Below are 18,359 nucleotides of genomic sequence, written 5' to 3'. Positions count from 1 at the left end.
AAGGCCTTCTTAGCGGTGGCCCCGCACCTCTGGAATCAACTGCATCAGGGGCTTGTTTGGCGCCATATTTGCACGTCATCAAGAAAGCTCTGAAGACCCACTTATTTTTGCTCACCTTCCCATACGTCTGGGCTGTTGGTTTTTATTAGGGCACAATCTTATGCATGCTTAGACAGAAAAAAGACCTACAACTCCCAGCATTCCCCAGCCAGCATGGTTTTTAACTTGTATGCTGCCTCGAGAGGGTTCTGTCAGGGATGAGACCCAGCCCTTTTGGATGTATGACAGCTCCGATTCTGAGTCAGAGTTAGAACTGCTAGATCAAAGCATGGGGGTGGGACTCTCCCTAGAGCACCTAGCTGCTGGGAGAGAGCCTTCTGAAGGCCTTGACAAACAGATGGCCCAGACTCAGTCCCTGCCCCCTCCCTCCACCGTGGGAACTCAGGTTTCGGAGGAGGAGGAAGGAGGGCGTGACTTAAGAGATGCTAGGGCGTGTGCAAAGCTAAATGGGAAAAGTTAGGGGCAAGGCTCAGATGCTCCATCCAGATAGCCACTCTTGGAAGCCAACGTAGGAGGGAGCCACCCTAAGGGAGGGGCATCACTGTGAAGCTAGCTTGGCCGGGAGGTTCATACCTCAAACGGCCAGCAACTTTCTCTCCCTCTGGTTCGTCTCCTCTGCTTAGATATTACTGATTAGTTGTTTAAAGCCTGGGGGCAACCTGAGAGTTTTCCTTGAATCTGCATTTGTAGAGAGACTAGGCTCTAGCAAAAGAAAGTCGTATTAGCCTGAAGCTTTGTCTATTGTGGTGTTGATTGTGAAGGGAGAGGACAATCCATTTCTGACAGGTTCCACCTTAAAGCTGGCCTATAAATAATTTTATAGATGTGTCCTGTTCTCCAAAAATTCCATGCTGCCATTAGTGTGACTATAGCAAAGCTATGAAGAACATCCCTAGTGTGGCTCCCACTGAATTATATGGGACAAAGTGAAAAGAATACGATCTAGGAGACCTGTGAGAGGGACATAATTTCTTTCTGCTGAAATTGAGAACACCCAGGGCAAGTGGCAAGTTTAGGCTTCATCGAAAATAAAACTGCCAAGATCATATTCCCCTTATACAAATCCATGGAGCAACCACACTTGGAATACTGTGTACAGTTATGGTCACCACACCTAAAAAAGGATATTGTAGACCTGGAAAAAGTGCAGAAAAGGACAACTAAAATGATCAAGGGCCTGGAGCAGCTCCCTTATCAGGAAACATTACAAAATCTGGGTCTGGGTAAAAAAAGGCAAGTAAGGGGAGACATGACAGAGGTGTACAGAATTATGCATGGTGTGGAGAAAGTGGATAGGGAGACACTTTTCTCCCTCTCTCATAATACTAGAACCCAGAGTCATCCCATGAAGCTGATTGGTGGGACAGAGATTCAGGACAGATAAAAGGAAGGACCTCTTTCACAGCTCAGAGTTAAACTATGGAATTCGCTACCACGACATGTAGTGATGGACACCAATTTGGATGGCTTTAAAAGGGCATTGGACAAATTCCTGGAAGAGAAGGCTATCAATGGCTACTGGTCCTGAGGGCTGTGGGCTACCTCCAGTATCAGAGGCAGTAGGACTATGTACACCAGTTGCTGGGGAACATGGGTAGGAGGGTGCTCTTGCACTCATGTCTTGCTTGTGGGTTTCCAGTGGGGAGCTGGTTGGCCAGTGTGTGAACAGAATGCTGGACTAGATGGACCTTGGTCTTATCCAGCACAGCTCTTCTAATGTTCTTATGTAATGTACCAGAGTGCATGCCCTTACATTTTCTCAGTTTCCTTAAAAAAAATACCCACATGTTTCTATCCCTTATGGATGTGATTATAAGCGTGAAAGTCCATGGGCAAAGCCTAACAAAACCAGAGATTTTCAATGGTGTGGAACAAGTCTTCAGTGGCCTGCTCAGCTCCTTGGCCCTCCCAACAGCTAGCAAAACCAGAAACAATTATGTGAAAATAGTAAAAACTGCAGAACATTTTTTTTACAAAATAAGAAAAAAACACACCATGCAATTGTTTCCACATTGCATAATTTATAGAGGTCATGAAATTGTTGGCACAGAATTTTATTTTTTCTCAGGCGTGGAATGTTTATGTTTTTAACACCAAGGGCATACAGCTGTAGCCAAAACAGGATCAGAGCAGTCACATGGTACAGATGTGATCGGCTGTACCATTTCATACTGCTGCTGGGAGAAAAACTCCCTCCCTGTGCACTTTCCATGTCAAAGACAAGGATTCTAGCTTTACTATCTCCCTGACACACTTCTTTTCTAAGTATCAGGGAGCGATTTATTAAAAAAAAAAATGGGGGTGGGGGGATATTCAAATATAGATTCCTTCACCTGACATATGAAATGATACAACCCAACAAATTACGGCACCGTGTCATTGCTCTGATCATGTGTTCTGCATCTAGGAATATAATGTTTTAAACATAGTTCTAACCCCTGTGAACACAAAAATAAACTGGAAAACATATGGTAAGATCTCAGAAGGCAGACAGCTCAGAACAGAGAGCCAAAAAGTCTCAAACAGGGAAAAAAAAAAGAAGAACTGACTGCTCTCTCACACATTCTCCTCCTCCTTAAATATGTAAATGCATGAAAATGAAGGCATATTCCTAGGTTTGGGGGGGAGGGGCTTGTTCTTACTTTGAAAGCGTAGTTCTTGATGGCTTTTATAGCATCGCAGAAGAGGATCTTGGAGGTGAACGTGTAGCCATGATAAATCACAGGCTCCGAATTAGGACCGTCCCAGCAATCCAGTTCCACACACCGGCAGCCTTTGGTCAGTGCTCTGCAAAGAAAACATCAAAGCCTATTTGAAGGGGTTGACTTTCTTCAAAATTATATCTCCAGAAATGGCTGAAGAGGGAGGTGTTCAGAAAGGACACAGAGCAAGCAAAACTTTTTTCAGGGTTTTATGTTTTCTGGCAGAGGCTCATGTCTTCATAGAATAGTAGTAGGGTTGGAAGGGGCCTACAAGGCCATCTAGTCCAACCCCCTCAGCAGCGGCATCTGCTGCTGCTCCTTCTCACCACCGTCGTTGTCTGGGCAGAGTGAGAGGTAGGTGAACCATCAGGTTGCCATGGTGAAGAGGCGGAGCAAGTCCAGGGGAGTCTTGTCAGTGGGCCCCTGCTGAGTGTGGGCCCTTGGCAGGTGCCCAGCCATGCCTACTATTGATGCCGGCCCTGGTTGCAGGACAATAACTGCTAGAACCACCTCTGATGCCAACACATCTGGCAGCCCCATCTCCTGACCTTGACGCATTCAATGGAACATCAGAAAGGGATGCCTGCATGCGTGAAGTTAGACACGTGTAGGCTCACCACTCCTTTGGGGACCCTGGTTGCCCAGTATCCCTGAACGCACAGGGGAGAGCCTACGCAAGTATGTAGGCTCCCTTTGTAGATGTTGCACCAAATGCATGGATGTTGTGGGGTAGATCCAGCAGGTGCATGGATGAAAGGGGAGGGGATGGCAGGCCCAGTCCTACTTTCCCCTCCATGTGTCTGATCTATGCCAGGAGTGTTCAGCCTCTTTCAGCCTGAGGGCCACATGCCATTTTGGAGAAGTTCTCGGGGGCTGCATTGCAGTTGTGGGTGGGGCTGTAGGCAAATTGGGTGGGGCCATAGGGGAAGAATTTGTGAACTGCTCTAATGTAAAAAAAGCTTTTAAGACAAGTGAAAATAAAACCCACTGGCCTTTGCCCTTGTTTTTCTGGAACCCAGCTGGAAAGGGGAAAAATAGGCAGCCCATGTTTTCTTCCTCGTCCGTTTGCAGCCTTATTGCTAACCTGCCCCAGGAGAGGAAACATTGCACTGTACCTGATGTAGGCCTCTGTACTGCTGGGCCCTGTTAGTTGGTCCTCCATGAGGTAGGTATTGTGCGAAGACGAAATATAATAGTGACTGAGTGGCTGTGTCATGTCCTGGTAGACTTGGGTGTGAATTTTATTGAATATGTTCCCATCAGCTGACAGCAAGTACATCTGGAAGCCATCTTTGCTCATGGCCTTTTCTCTCTTGACTGCACAAAAAAAGGGAAAGAAATACAATGATTACTATTTAAGTAGCATGTAGAGAAAAGAAAAAGCACAAAGAAGAAAACTGTCAGGGTTGGATCGGAGCCCATAGAGCCCCAAAGCAGTTCTGATTCTGAGGAAGAGATAGAAACCGTGGGAGAGGAACCCACGCGCTGTTCAGATGCGCCGCCAGAGGGAAAGCCCCTCCCTGATCACATTCCTGAGAGTGGTAGCGACCCTGGCAGGCAGGGGGAGGGACAACTGGAGCTTCGGGATGCTAGGCGCCAGCGTAGGGACAAGCAGGAGATGGAGGGCACCGATAGGAGGTGCTCAGCCCGCTTGGCGCGACGTCAACAGCTGCGCCCCGATGCCCTACGGGAAAGGGGTGGACTTTCGCCTCCTAGCCCTTAAGTTCAGAGGTTTCCCACCTTTACCCTCCAAACGGAGATCAACTGATTCACTAAGGCTAGAAGCCTCTAGTAGGCAGCTCTCCTAAGTTTCCCTCATTAGGCTCATGCAATTAGCATCTGTAAGCATCATTAGGTTGGAAATAAAGCCTTGGAAAAGAGCCCTGTCATCTGTATGTTGATTCTGGCTACTTGAGGATTTCAGAAGGCAGCAAGGGCGCTCCTGACAAAAACACGGCAGGTAGGGTCTGTCCTGAAGTGGGCAGAGGCTGAGAGACAGACAATGTGTTCCACTTATAAGAAGGATAGCATGGTCCAATTAAGATACAATATGAATTAGAATCAGGCTTCACATGAACAAGCTTCTCCCTCCCACCACTCCCCAAAAAGATATTTCACCACTCCAGGTCAAGGGCTGGTTACAGGCAGCAAGGGAAAAGCCTTAACACTCCTCTGGATCTACCACTGATTCCATTTCAAGGGTAAAAAAAACAATATAGGATATGCTCATACCACTCATACAAGTCACTGGAAGTCGCTGTATGTCTAGATCTAACCCCTAGAATAATATCTGCCTCTCTAGCCCAGGTGAAAAGCTTTTCTACACGAGACATTTATTGTGCGCTCATCATTCCCTACTCATGGTTGTTTATGGTTTTTAAGACAACATCATGACCCTCCAGTTTTGCTTCTGTTTTTAAACAGCACTTCCAGCAAGTTTTGTTAGAGCAGGGGAAAAAGCGGTATTATTTAAAGAAAGCAAAAGAAAATGTTATTTTCACTTCTGCAATTGCACTATTCAGCTATAGCACAGTGCCACCTAGAGGTTACGTAGCAGAAAAGCAGGAAAGGAAATGCTCTTCACGACAAAACCGAAAGTAGATACAGAGGATTAATAGCCTTGTGTAGAAAAGCTCATAGAAAAATATGACGTGTTGTCTCTACCAATGGGGTGCAGAACGGCAGGCCCAGGGGCCAAATCCAGCCCTCCAGGGGTCCTAATCTGACCCTCCAAGGTTCCCCAGGTGACCGCTGCCCTTTCCACTGGCCCCACCCCCTTTCCTCGACCACCGATTGTTTGGCGGTTTCCTGGCTTTTGTGCATTTCCCCCCCATTCAAAAATGCCTCTCCCAAAGCGTACTTAGTGGCAGGAAGAGCTTTAGGCTAAAATAGGCTGGCACTTTGGGGTCTGACCTCTGCTGTTGTTTTCTGCTTTTGCCATCTTTCAGAGTTGCGCCCTGCCCCTTGCCCAATAATTTGCATGAATGAGACCTTTTTTCTAATTCTCCCACTGGGGAGCGGGGGAGAGAAAGAGAGAGAGAGAATTTGGCTGGAACGAGGCCCTTGGGGTAAAAAGGATTTCCCACCCTTGTATCAAATGTTAGATTTTAGTTTAAATGATGTTTTTTTGGACATTATTGTTTTAAATTTTTAGTGTGAAGTGCTGAAAGGTGGTATACAAATAAGTTGACTGACCAATTAACTCAAGGGTTACAAACCTACCAGTTTCATTGGGTTCGTATCTCTCAATCAGAGAGAGCGCCAGTTCAGGTCCGGCGTCTTCCTCATGTTGTTCTTCTCGGAGGAACCTCGCCAGATTGTCCAGCGACATGGTCTCTTTGTTTTCAGAATGTTCAGAGAAGATCTGGTCGATCTCTTTCCGCTCAGTCAGGATCTTATAGAACTCCTCTATCTCATCATCTTCCAAGGTGTCTGTTTTGGAGGTGTCACATTTCTGTGGATGCAGAGAGAAGAGGTCAACACCCTCTTTCTTTACTGGTTGCAACCTGAGCCAGGGCTAGACAATGCAAAACAGATTGATCACTGCAGATGGTCAACTTTGCTGCATAATGATGAGTCCCTGATTGGTGGCTCTCGCCAAGGAGCTGTGAAGCTGTTTTCCGTTGTAGGGTTGAACCAAACTTTGCTGAAGAATTGGAAGGGAAGGATTTCCATACAAAAATGAATCAAAAGCCCATTGCAGGATTGCAGTAGCTCAAGCGGAGTTTGGTCCACCCCAGAATGTCCCGCCCACCCCTGGTGATATTAATAGTGAATCCATTTGTGGGCTGAATAACTCACATCATGAACGCTCCTCCAATTCCTTACCCAAGAACTGGGTGGTGAATTGAAAGAGTGGGGCTGTAGGCTCAGTAGCATCTCCAGAGAGGGCTAGGAAAGAATCCTGCCTGAAACCCTGGAGAGCCATTGTCAGTCAGTGTTGGCAATACTGGGCTAGATGGACCCATGGTCTGACTCAGAGTAAGGCAGCTTCCTGTGTTTCTAAGGGTGGCGTTTTGGTTCAGCTCTCTTCTGTTCCGACACTGCTATTAGCTATTACCAGTGATGGAACAGCAATTCCAAGTGGGGTCATGGGGGGAAGCTTCCCCCTCCCCTGGCAACACGGAAGCTGCCAGCATCACTGCTCCCCCAGTGCTAATTGTGGCAAGAAAGCAACGATCTCGACTGGAGGCACTGCAGGGAGAAGAGCAGTGGAGGCTGATAGCTCCGATGTCAGTGGGGTGGTGCATCCACTCCAGGTTCCAGTCAGAACTGTAAAGGGGCAATCCAAGGTGCTCCTTTAGCTCACAGCTCTCCTAGAGTTCTGACTGGTTCTGACTGAAACCTGCAGCAGAATCTCTGCCTGCTGACATCGGAGCCACCAGCCTCCACTCGGGAGGAGGTATGATTGAGAGGTATAGGGAGGCTTGATCCACCGAAAAACCTGAGCCTCTAACTTAGGAGTCCTTCCTCACGTGTTTGTCTGCCAACTTCAGTAAAGAACTGCAGGAGTAAAACTAAGCAGTGAACAAATAAAATTATCCTTACCGCAAAGATCTGTCTGGCATAGCTGTCATCAACTTGGATGTTGACTTCTTTCAGGAAATTCTTGAGCTCCTTGAAGCTCATCTTGTTGTCCTTATTCTTATCTGCCTTTCGCAAACAGGCATGAATCCAGCTGTTTGATCGATTATTAAGGAGCCTGCATCAGAAAGGGGCTCCCTTCCCAACATTTTGGCCTGAGCTTCTAGAAAATTCTAGGAGGTGAGTGTGTGGGTGGGTACAAGACAGGTGCTCAGTTTCAACACAGATTTCTGATGAGACCCTGGATTTGCTCATCTGTCTCTACCACAGCCATTCATCTGAATCTGCCCTCTGTCATTTGGGGTATAATATACATGTACCTCCGAAGTGACACCAAGACCACATCCACACTATATGGTCCGAGGCTGTCCCTTCCTCCTCCAGAGGACCATCTATTGCCAAGTGCTTTGTGAGACGGTTCCTGGTAACTTGGTTGCTTTGATATTATCTTATTGTGATTTTATCATTGCATTTTTATTTTACTGTAAGGCTCCTTAGAAGGATCTGTATCCTCAAAGGTGGATATAATTCATTTAAACCAATAAGAGAGCAAGCCTGTTCCCCCTAGACAGCGTCTGGGGGACATAGGCTATTTTGGTTTCCTGGCTCCGAGCTCAGAGACAGGAAACCATGCTCCCTGCTGCCTCTCCTGCCCGCTCGCAGCCAGTGCAGAGAGAACCATGCTGGCTGCTGCTAAGCGCTCGTAAATGTGAGCTCGTAAATGTGAGCTCGTAGGGAGTGAAAGGGGGCAGGGAGGGGAGAAGACTGGAGCAGCAGCCATACGAGAAATCCTATGGCCGCCCCAGCCTCCTTCCTTCCCCCTCCCCGAAGCCTCTGCTAGATGGGTGAAAGTGCCCATCTAGCTGAAATGCAGAGTGGGAGGCACAACGGACCTCCTGCTCTGCACTGGATATTCATAAGCCTCCACGTTCAGAGACTTATGAGTCCTCGGGGTGGATCAGATTGGATTGCATCCTAAATAAAACAAACTTTTTCGGCTGATTGACACAAGCATTTTTGAGCAGTCAAGTCAAACAAAATTAACATAGTCTATGATTGCAGCATTGCCAGATCAGCCTTGAAAACGCTCTAGCGCAGGTTGAAATCATGGTGTTCAGCACATCCTGGTCCCACCTGCATTTTGAAGGTTGATGACAGTAAATCTGACACATTTTGCAAGACAAACTCAAGATGTTTGAGGAGGGGAGAAAAGTCAAGTCATTTTAAGATCACCATATTTTTTATAAAAACAGCAACAAAGTATTATGAGTCAGCCTTTACAGATTTCCGCATCTCCCTGCAAGCATAACAAAATATTAACATACCAACCTAATTATAATATAGCTAATTGCAACCTAATGGAAAAACGTTGCTTTATGCTAAATGCAGCCAGAACGAGTCATCTCAGTCAAGCTGCAGCTTAAAATATTATGGCTTTCAAACTGTTTAAACTGGATTTAACCCCAAAGCCACATATATGGCCAAAGAAAACTAAGTTTAGAAGTCCAGGCTTTAAGTGAAACAGTGGCAAACCTCATTTAAATTCTAGAGTTTTCAAGAACAAAAAACTGGCTCAAATTGGAAGCCAAGAGTGGAAGCTCATTATGGGCAGGATCTAATGATGTCATTCCATCAGTGCAAACGACATTGCGCCAGCAGAAACTAGGTTCTGACCTATGCGCAAGAGAAGAATCCAACTAATGTTACATTTGCGCACGCATGGTTGCACAGTTGGTTCTGCGTAATTCCTGTGCAACATGTCGTAAAACTCATTGCGCAACTGCTCCCTCTAGAATTGCGCAAATGGTCCCGCTAGAATATTACAGCATCCTGTTTGGAGCACCAGTTTAGCACAACTGGGGAGAGACTGGCGTTGCCAGGCCTCAGCCTGGAGATAATGCCTTTCTCTTTAGAGCAGCCTTCCCCAAATTAGCACCCTCCAGATGTTTTAGACTACAACTCCCATCATCCCCGGCCAATGGGGCAATGGTGACTGGATGATGGCAGTTGTAGTCTGAAACATCTGGAGGGTGCTAGGTTTCTCTTCAGAATGAAAGTGGCCAGTTTAAGCACACCTTTTAAAAAACAAAACAACCACCATGTTTACTGTGTAATGTATAGTTTGTCACTAAGGTAATACATGGGGAAGCTTCCAGGAGCCATATAAGGTATCTGAATTCAAACTGGCTTCAGAAAGAGAGGGCGGGTATAAGAGGAGGCAAGTATAGGGTGAGGTAACAAGGGTTTTTGAGCAACATTTTGGGTTGGATACAGACTTAGTCATACTTACAGTAGACCCACTGAAATCAATGGGACTTAAATCAGTCATGACTCACTTGTCCAACTGATTTCAATGGGTCTACTCTAACTATGATTACATCTCAATCCAACCCCTTGTTACCCACTCCAAACTTGTGGGATGGACTACAAAGTAAAAAAAAAAAAACCACAGCCGGAAGTGTCATCCAAATTCTGCCAAAAGCAAAAATCTAAACAAATTTGGAAATTCCTTCTCAGGCAAAACATCTGGGGAATTTTGAAGGGAGCGAGGATTTTTTTTTTTTTTAGATATATAAAGCTAGTGGACTTACATATAAAGCTAGTGGAATTACTTGGGGAAGAGATTGGGGATCTCTACACCTCAAGGTTGTCGTTGGACTTCATCTAATGCAAAAGTTTAATTTGGATGTTTCTCCTTAGGCTGCACCACCTGAGGAATTCTGAGGAAGAGCAGAAGAGTTTCAGCCAGAACAGCAACATTTCTTAGAGAGCAATCCTATCGCCACTGGCCACTGTCTACATGGCCAAAGGATTTTTTGGTTTCTGGAAACCGAGGTTGTCCGACCTCTGTTTTCAGAAACTGTGCTCTTTGCCCCCTCACAGCTGGCACAGTTCTTTCAGTGCTGCCACCGCCTCCACGCTCATAAATGGCGTGTGGAGAGGGTGAAAAGGGAATGGTTCCAGGTGCGGAAGCCACTTTAGATGGCTTCCTGTGGGTCTCCAGGTCCCTTCCCTCCCCCTCTCTGAAGCCACAGCTAGACGCACAAAAATGCACATCTAGCCACAAATGCAGGGTGCTCCATCTGCCCTGCATTAGATAGGTGTCAGCCTCTGAGTTCAGAGGCTGAAGTCTACCTCGGTAGGATTGCGCCCTTAAGCAGGTTTCTCACATCTCCAATGCCTACCTAGAATCACAGAACAGTTGGGTTGGAAGGGACCTACAAGACCATCAAGTCCAACCCCCTGCTCGATGCAGGAATCCAAGTCAAAGCATCCCTGACAGATAGCTGTCCAGCCTCGTCTTGAATGCCTCCAGTGTGGGAGAGCCCACCACCTCCCCAGGTAATTGGTTCCATTGTCGTATTGCTCTAACAGTCAGCAAGTTTTTCCTGATGTTCAGCCGGAATCTGGCTGAACCTCACAAGGTTGTTGATGTAGTGGTTGAGAGTGGCAAACAAATCCCCGTTCGGCCAAGAACCTCACTGGCTGACCTTGGGCCAGTCATATTATCTCAGCCTAACCTACTTCTTAGGGGTGTTGTGAGGATAAAATGTGTGTTTGTGTGTGAGGGGAGACTATTTACACATTCCTGAGCAATTTGGAGGAAAGGTGGAATAGTAATAAAAATACTTATAATAAAAACTAGCCCCCTAACCCAGTTACTCTTCTGCAATAAAACAAAAGGATACTGTTTCAATTTCTGTCTCTGGCTCATAGAATTGCTCTTGTCGATGATCTTTCCCAGGCCCGCAACCCAGTGGTTGGCATCCACATCAGAGCCAGCGATGAGGTCCAGGTTTTTCCTCTGGTCTTTGAAGATGATAGAAAAGCAGCGATATTCAGGTACATCCCTGGCATATTTTTCCATGCCTTCCGTTTTGTGTCCTGGCCTCACGTCCTGGATATCCTCAATGGAGACTGTAAAAACAAACAGGATACTTTGTTATCAGGTGTATGCCACAAGCCAGCCTTATCTGTCTTTTGTAGCGGATATTACTAAATCATATTCCCATGCTCTCCAGACTTTTCCCCAAATGTGTTCCCCAAGTGCCTGAATAAACCATTTCCAAGAACAACCCATGAAGAGAGCCCATGGTTTGTTGTTGGGTTGTGAACTGTGGGTTGTTCGTGGTTAACAAACCATGGTTTGTTAGCACAGCTGGGTCCAGACAGCACAAACACCTACATTTCAATAACAACAGACACCAACCCTTGAGCGTGGGTTAGCGTGTTGTCGGAGCCCAGCTTTAGTCACTGGCAGTGAGTGCTTTAAAGTAAAATATGCTTGTATTTTTGGCACACCTTTTGCTTCTGGCCACACTGCCTTTTGCCATTGGCCATGCCCACCACTGGAATATCCCCCTCCCCCACACACTGAGAGCTCTTAAAAACTGAATTTGGCCCTCAGGCTAAAAGAGGTTAGACACCCCTGGCTCATAGCATGACTGGTAGCCATTGAGATAGCCTTATCCTCCATGAAATTGTCTAATCCCCTTTTAAAGGCATCTAAATTGGCAGCCATCTCCACATCCTGGGGTAGCAAATTCCATCATTTCACTATGCGCTGCGTGGAGACCTATCTAACAATATAAAATTCACCCAGACCTAGCTAACAATATAAAATCACAGCAGGAATTGTACAGCATGCTACAAAAAGCAGGTAAGAATATATAATGCTATCTAGCTAAACCACTACCCTACAATGACTCCTAGCATACGTGTAGCGAGATGACACAACCCGCAAAGGATCGCTTCTCCACAGGCAGCCATCAAGACTATCTGAACCCTTCAAGTGAGTTTGCACCAGGATTTCTGAGCCACTTTATCAGCTGACTTGGGTGAAGGGTTACAAATTGTCGGTGAGAGAAATCACAAATTCTAATTTCCCTGGATTGAAGAGTTTCCCTTCATGCTAACATCTAAGGGCAAAGCAAATGCCAACTGGACTTGCTACAGCAGTTTGCAAGCTCAATCCTATGCATATTTAGAAAGAGTGAAAGTCCTACAATGCCTAGCATTCCCCAGCCAGCTTTTTTTTTTTACTTTTTTTCCCCCCTAAACACTTTTCTCCAAACATTTTGTAGGCCTTTTTTTCTCTAGACATTTTTTCTCTAAACATTTGCCCACCCATGAGAGCAGTTTGGTGGATGACCACACATGAGAGGGCCTTCTCTGCAGTGGCTCCACACCTTTGGAACAAGTTGCCATGCCCCGTCATTGTAGGCTTTTAAGAAGGCCTTGAAAACATATTATTTTACCATGCCCTTCTCTGGCTATGGCTGCTGTTGTTGCTGTTATGATCACCGTTGTTACTGCTGGTTTTATTGTTGGCTTTTATGTTATCGCTATTTTATTGTGTTTATGTTTTTATCGTTTGTGTATTTTATTGCTATAAGCCACCTTGGGAAAGCTTCTGCCTTGAAAGGCAGCCAAGAAATGTTTTCAATAAATATATTAATATAGGATTGTGCTGTAAGACTCAGTGCAGAAGGTCTCCATTAAGGCCGGAGCTCCATATGTATCATTGAAAACCACCCACGGTAACGTATTGATTGTTGCTGTTATTGTTAACTTCATTTTTAAATGCCATCCTTCTATTGCGAGGTGGGTTAGGCTGAGAGACAGGGAGCCACAAAAAGCTACACAGCCTGGGATTTTAAATTTAAATTCTAGAACCAGTGGAAGTTCCATCCTGGCCTCTCTCTCATGCTTACTATCATCACATCTGAGATTATAAGGAGCTGCTGTATATGGAGGACTGAATTACATGTGCAGCAGAAGAATCATGACTTTAAGCATGGGAATGTATGGGTATATAGTCCCTGTATAAACTGGGACTAATGGTTTGGACAGGGGGAGGCAACTTGTGGACCTCCAGATGTTTTGGCCTACAACTTCCATCAGCCCTAGCCAGCATGGCTAAGTGTGTGGGATCATGGGAGTTGTAAGCCAAAACATCTGGAAGGCCTGAAGCTGCACACCCCTGGTTTAAGATTAAATGCAAAATGTCCAAGCAGGCAGAGATGCTGAATGCATTCCCTGTCCACTTTCTCCCCACATTCACAATTCATCGCCCGAATCAGTTTTCTCCCCAGGTTGGGCTCCAGTACTGGAAGTAAGTCCGGCTAGCACAAAAGCAGCTAAATTGGGGGCTGCAGGGAGAGAAGTGGGGAAGGGAGTTCCCCACCCCATCTGCGTACCCCCTTTGCTCTTTAAATTGCATCACATGCCCCTCACTTTACAGGCAAGAAGCAGTGACCTGCTGATGAGCAAGCAAGTCCACCGGCTGACCAAACAAGCAGCCAGCCAACCCACCAATATCATCTGTTTATACCCAGCAATTCTCCCTCCATTATAATTGTATCCTTCCTCCAGCTATTTAGGTTTTTCTCCTGCATTTGATCTGGCAGTGGAATTAGCTTGTGGGCATTGTTGTGGCAGGGAAAATGCGGTCACTTCATTTGAAATGGGAAACCCTTCACTGGCCAGGACTTAGTGGGTTTGAAAAATGCCTGGGATCAACGAGCTAATCACAGACGTTCACAGATCACTTGAGCCTGGCATAACAAGTCTCCATCAGCAAATATTTTTTGGAAACATGTCCAAAAGCACCGATGTAAAAAAATACTTGTGTGCCGCTCTCCTAAATACATTTACTTGGGCAAAATGCAGCATTTCTACGCACAAAACGCTTTCCCGCAGGAATGAGCAAGCCACCTGTGCACAGCATACTATTTTGCTATGTGTACAGGTAGCAAAATACACAAGTGCTGTATCAATGCAAAGTTTACAAGTTACTTCCTATATCACTTCTGTCTAGGAATGTATCATTGTGTGAAATGCTCCAAGTCTTATAGATTTAAACATAGCATATTTCCAGGATCAAAGGGTGCTTCCAGATGAAGCTTTTATTGTGCAATCACCCAGCTTCATTCACAGAATTTTATTGGGGGGGGGGGCGTGTCCAGATGTCATTTTCCATTTGTAACCCTCCCATATTTTCCTGCTACTTCTTCCATCATTTTCCTTATCACAGAAAATCCTTTAAGGAGGGAAAGATAGAATTGCTAGCAGCACAATATTTTTTGATGGGTAGAGCTAAGACGAGCCCGTCCATCGGGAAGCATGAAAGACTGAAGGCTTATCCCCATGCAATGGGAAATGCATGGTTATTCCTCCTTGTTGTTGTTTATTCATTCAGTCGCTTCTGACTCTTCGTGACTTCATGGACCAGCCCACGCCAGAGCTTCGTGTCGGCCGTCGCCACCCCCAGCTCCCCCAAGGTTGAGTCCGTCACCTCCAGAATATCATCCATCCATCTTGCCCTTGGTTGGCCCCTCTTCCTTTTGCCTTCCACTTTCCCTAGCATCAGCATCTTCTCCAGGGTATCCTGTCTTCTCATTATGTGGCCAAAGTACTTCAGTTTTGCCTTTAATATCATTCCCTCAAGTGAACAGTCTGGCTTTATTTCCTGGAGTATGGCCTGGTTTGATCTTCTTGCAGTCCAAGGCACTCTCAGAATTTTCCTCCAACACCACAGTTCAAAAGCATCTATCTTCCTTCGCTCAGCCTTCCTTATGGTCCAGCTCTCACAGCCATAGATTACTATGGGGAATACCATTGCTTTAACTATGCAGACCTTTGTTGTCAGTGTGATGTCTCTGCTCTTAACTATTTTATCAAGATTGGTCATTGCTCTCCTCCCATGAAGAAAACGCCTTCTGATTTCCTGGCTGCAGTCAGCGTCTGCAGTAATCTTTGCGCCTAGAAATACAAAGTCTGTCACTGCCTCCACGTTTTCTCCCTCTATTTGCCAGTTATCAATCAAGATTCCTCCTTGTACATACCAGTAACTTTACAACATTAAGATCACCTGGGAAATAACCAAATTTACACATGATTTTGATGTTCTGATGTTACCAGAGTGGCATGAGATGGAACCAAAAGGGACTAGTAGCCATGCCTTTAGTGGCCATAACTTCCTGCAAACTTAAGGGTAATTCCAGATGGGGCTTTTATGATGTCATCGCCCTGCTTCATTCATGGACTGACAATGTCCAGATTATATTGTCTTCAACTCACAACCCCCCATGTTTTCCCACCATTTCTTTTGTCTTTTCTCTTACTGCAGAAAATTCATTAAGAAAGCAAAGGTAGGAATACCTGCACAATGCCTTCTGATTGGTAGCACTAGGGGTCCTCTGTCTGAAAGCACCTTTACGCACTGGGAGATGGGGCTCTGAAAAGAAAGGATCTTTACTCTTACCAATGCAACTACTACATAGCAACCAAATGGCTGCTGGCAGAGTGCACTCTAGATCTGCTTCCCTTGGTGCAATAACTCATGGAACACTTTGGTTCCTACTTTATGCCATTATTGCCATAGTAGTGATGCTGGGCTAGGCACTTGGAGCAAAAATAAATAAAAGCCATTGTCACAAGTTTAGGCTGGCATTCATCAGGTAAAGTCGACAGTTGTTATTTTAAAACAATGGAAGCCTTAAACAAGGACTATATTGATTGGATTAACTTACATTCCTGCACAGGCTGCTTCCTCAAAACAAAATTGATTCTAGTGCCTAGGAACTTGAAACGCTTTTCCAGCTCTGCTACCGTGTTTTGAACAGAGCTACTTAACTGCTAGACCACTCTGACTTCCCTCGTAAACTGATCAGGTGATGCTGATAAAAATGCTTGGTCGAGACTAAAATGCCTGCTAGCATTGTTTTAGTTGGCAAGATCTTGGTTCCCCCATACAAGCATTTGGTTTTTTTCCTTCAGACATGTGTTACCTCTGCCACTCGGATGGCGTCCCGGTAGTTAAAATCCCGGACTTGTTATCTAGCGCCCAGATTAATTTATCTCAATCTTCTCCCGAGGGGGCAGGCAGCGGCAGGAGGAATCAAGAGGCAAATTGGATAAGAGCTTTTTTCCTTAATGTTCCCACAAAGGAAAACTACACACACACACACACACACACACACACACACACACACCAGTGGCAGTCTGTCAGTGAAGATAAGTCGTCTCCACAGAGGCACCAGAATAGGTATTCCTGATGTCTGACTATTTAACAGAACCTTACTGTGGCAGGTTCTCTGTGCACCCTTGTGTCTATTTTCTTTCCCTTTCTATTCCCCTCTCATTTCATTTCATTCATTTTATGTATTACATTTCTATAATGCCCAAAAGCCAAAGCTCTCTGGGCAGTTTACTGAGATTAAAACCCTAAAACCACTATATGATAACATAACGTAAAATCATTTGCACACAAAAATATAAAACGCTTTTAAACAAAAATCCATAAAAATCAGAGGACCCATTAAAAAGCTTACACACAGTCAAACGCCTGGGAGTAGTAGTCTTAGCCTGGCATGTTGGCGCCAGGCAATAATCGGGGGACCACCACCAAGAAGGCCTTCTTCCTTGTTGCCATTCTCTGAACCTTCCTCGGAGGAGGCACTTGGAGGAAGGGCCCAGAGCACACCCTAGTTCTAAATAGCCCCAGAGCGCCCAAGCTTAGACAGGGATTCTTCCTTGAGCTTTCTTCCTTGCCCAAGTCTGGCACCCATGTGGTTGGGATGGCAGGGCACCTGCTGAGGCCCATTCCCCTGCAAGAGGAGCTGTTGCTGCTCTTCACTGTCACCACTTGCTCATTTGCCCATTGTTTGCCTTCGCAAGAAGAAGAAGGAGAAGCAGCAGCAGCGGGTGACAAGGGCAGCAAGGAAGAGGGCGCCACGGAGGGGGTTTGCCCAAGCGGCCCTCCAAAACCAGGAGCCAGCAATGTCCTCAGCATCTCGCTGCTGCCTCCAGACATGACACCCATAAGCCTCCAAACAGCCCCTGGTCAGGCCTTATAAAGGGAAGGGTACAAACTGCACATACTCAGGAAGGCTGAAATGCCATTGTTCTTGTCAGAAATATCCGGGATCAAAGACCAGCTGGAAGCATCAAGCTGAGGCCTTACTGTGGTCATGTCCAGCTCAGGGCTTCTCCACACAGAGGCTTTTTATCCCGCAATTTTAGCAGGGCTTCTGCTTCTGGATTCTTTGTGGGATTAAGTTCGGCCCATAACATGTGCTTCCCTCCCCCTGACTTTTCCCCCTTTCTCTACGAGTTCTCTATGTTTTATTATACAGCCACTAGATGGCAATGTTGTCATAGTGCCACTCCTCTTTACATGGACAATTTCAACCCAATTTGAAGCGCTTCTTTTTATTAGCTCATTATTTCCGTTTCAAATTAAGCCGCAGAAATGGTCGGAAACCACAGGAGAGGCGCTGGAGGTTGGCGATGTCACGTAAAGGACCCCAAACTTCTGTGAGTAACCAATCTCAATTGCAGGATAAAAGCCCCATGTGGAGAAGCCCTAGTCTCCATCCAGTGGAGGCTGGTGGCTCTGATTTTGGTGGGGGTGTGAATCCATTCTGGGCTCACAGCTCCACCGAAATCAGAGCCACCAGCCTCCACTGTCCCCATCACTCAACACACAGTCATTACTGCTTGTTCTGGGGGCAGGAGGGGATTCCTGTGTCTCTCCTCATGCAGAAGGCCCCTCATTCAAATCCCTGACTGACATTTCCAGTCAGGTCACTGCCCGGGAGGGCTGCTACTAGTCAAACCAGACCAGCCTTCCCCAACCTGGGGCCCTCCAGATGATGGAGGCTGAGGCTGATGGGAGCTGCAGTCCAACCTAGGTTGGGGAAGGCTGAAACTGATCATGCTAGTCTGAACAGTGAATAGCCTGATAATTCTGGGATGCGGCAGCACGCACCGTTCCTGCTCCCTGCTTCCTAAAAGGGGCTCCCGATCCTGCCTGCTTGGAGGACCCTTTGCCCTGCCTTGCCTCTGCATCCCAGCCCTCATCTTGTAAATGAGACATCTTGCTGGTTCTTGACAATTCCATATCAAAACCAACCCCACCATAGCTTACAAAACAATCAGAGGAAACGACTGCAGCCAGAACAGCCAGGCAGCTCAAGAGGCTCCCGGACCGGGCAGGGGGAACACCAC

The 18,359-nt window shown here is 46.2% G+C and overlaps 1 protein-coding gene across 2 annotated transcripts in view; it reads right to left on the bottom strand.

The window, feature by feature from the left end:
• The window catches only part of PLCD1 (phospholipase C delta 1), a 77,134-nt gene that overhangs the window by 19,815 nt on the left and 38,960 nt on the right, over positions 1-18,359 (bottom strand). For both annotated transcript variants that reach the window (XM_084859434.1, XM_084859433.1), the window contains exons 3-7: positions 11,036-11,264; positions 7,311-7,440; positions 5,985-6,216; positions 3,878-4,079; positions 2,703-2,847 (exon numbers count right to left, since the gene is read on the bottom strand). In XM_084859434.1, the coding sequence (XP_084715560.1) occupies positions 2,703-2,847; positions 3,878-4,079; positions 5,985-6,216; positions 7,311-7,440; positions 11,036-11,264 (938 nt within the window). The remainder of the gene's footprint in view (positions 1-2,702; positions 2,848-3,877; positions 4,080-5,984; positions 6,217-7,310; positions 7,441-11,035; positions 11,265-18,359) is intronic.

This window comes from Heloderma suspectum, chromosome 5 (assembly GCF_057233095.1).
Source record: "Heloderma suspectum isolate Gila_16-S chromosome 5, 16-S_ref, whole genome shotgun sequence".
Classification (NCBI taxonomy): Eukaryota; Metazoa; Chordata; class Lepidosauria; order Squamata; family Helodermatidae; genus Heloderma; species Heloderma suspectum.
The sequence above is the reverse complement of the archived record's forward strand: the minus strand, read 5'-3'. Positions and strand labels throughout refer to the sequence as shown.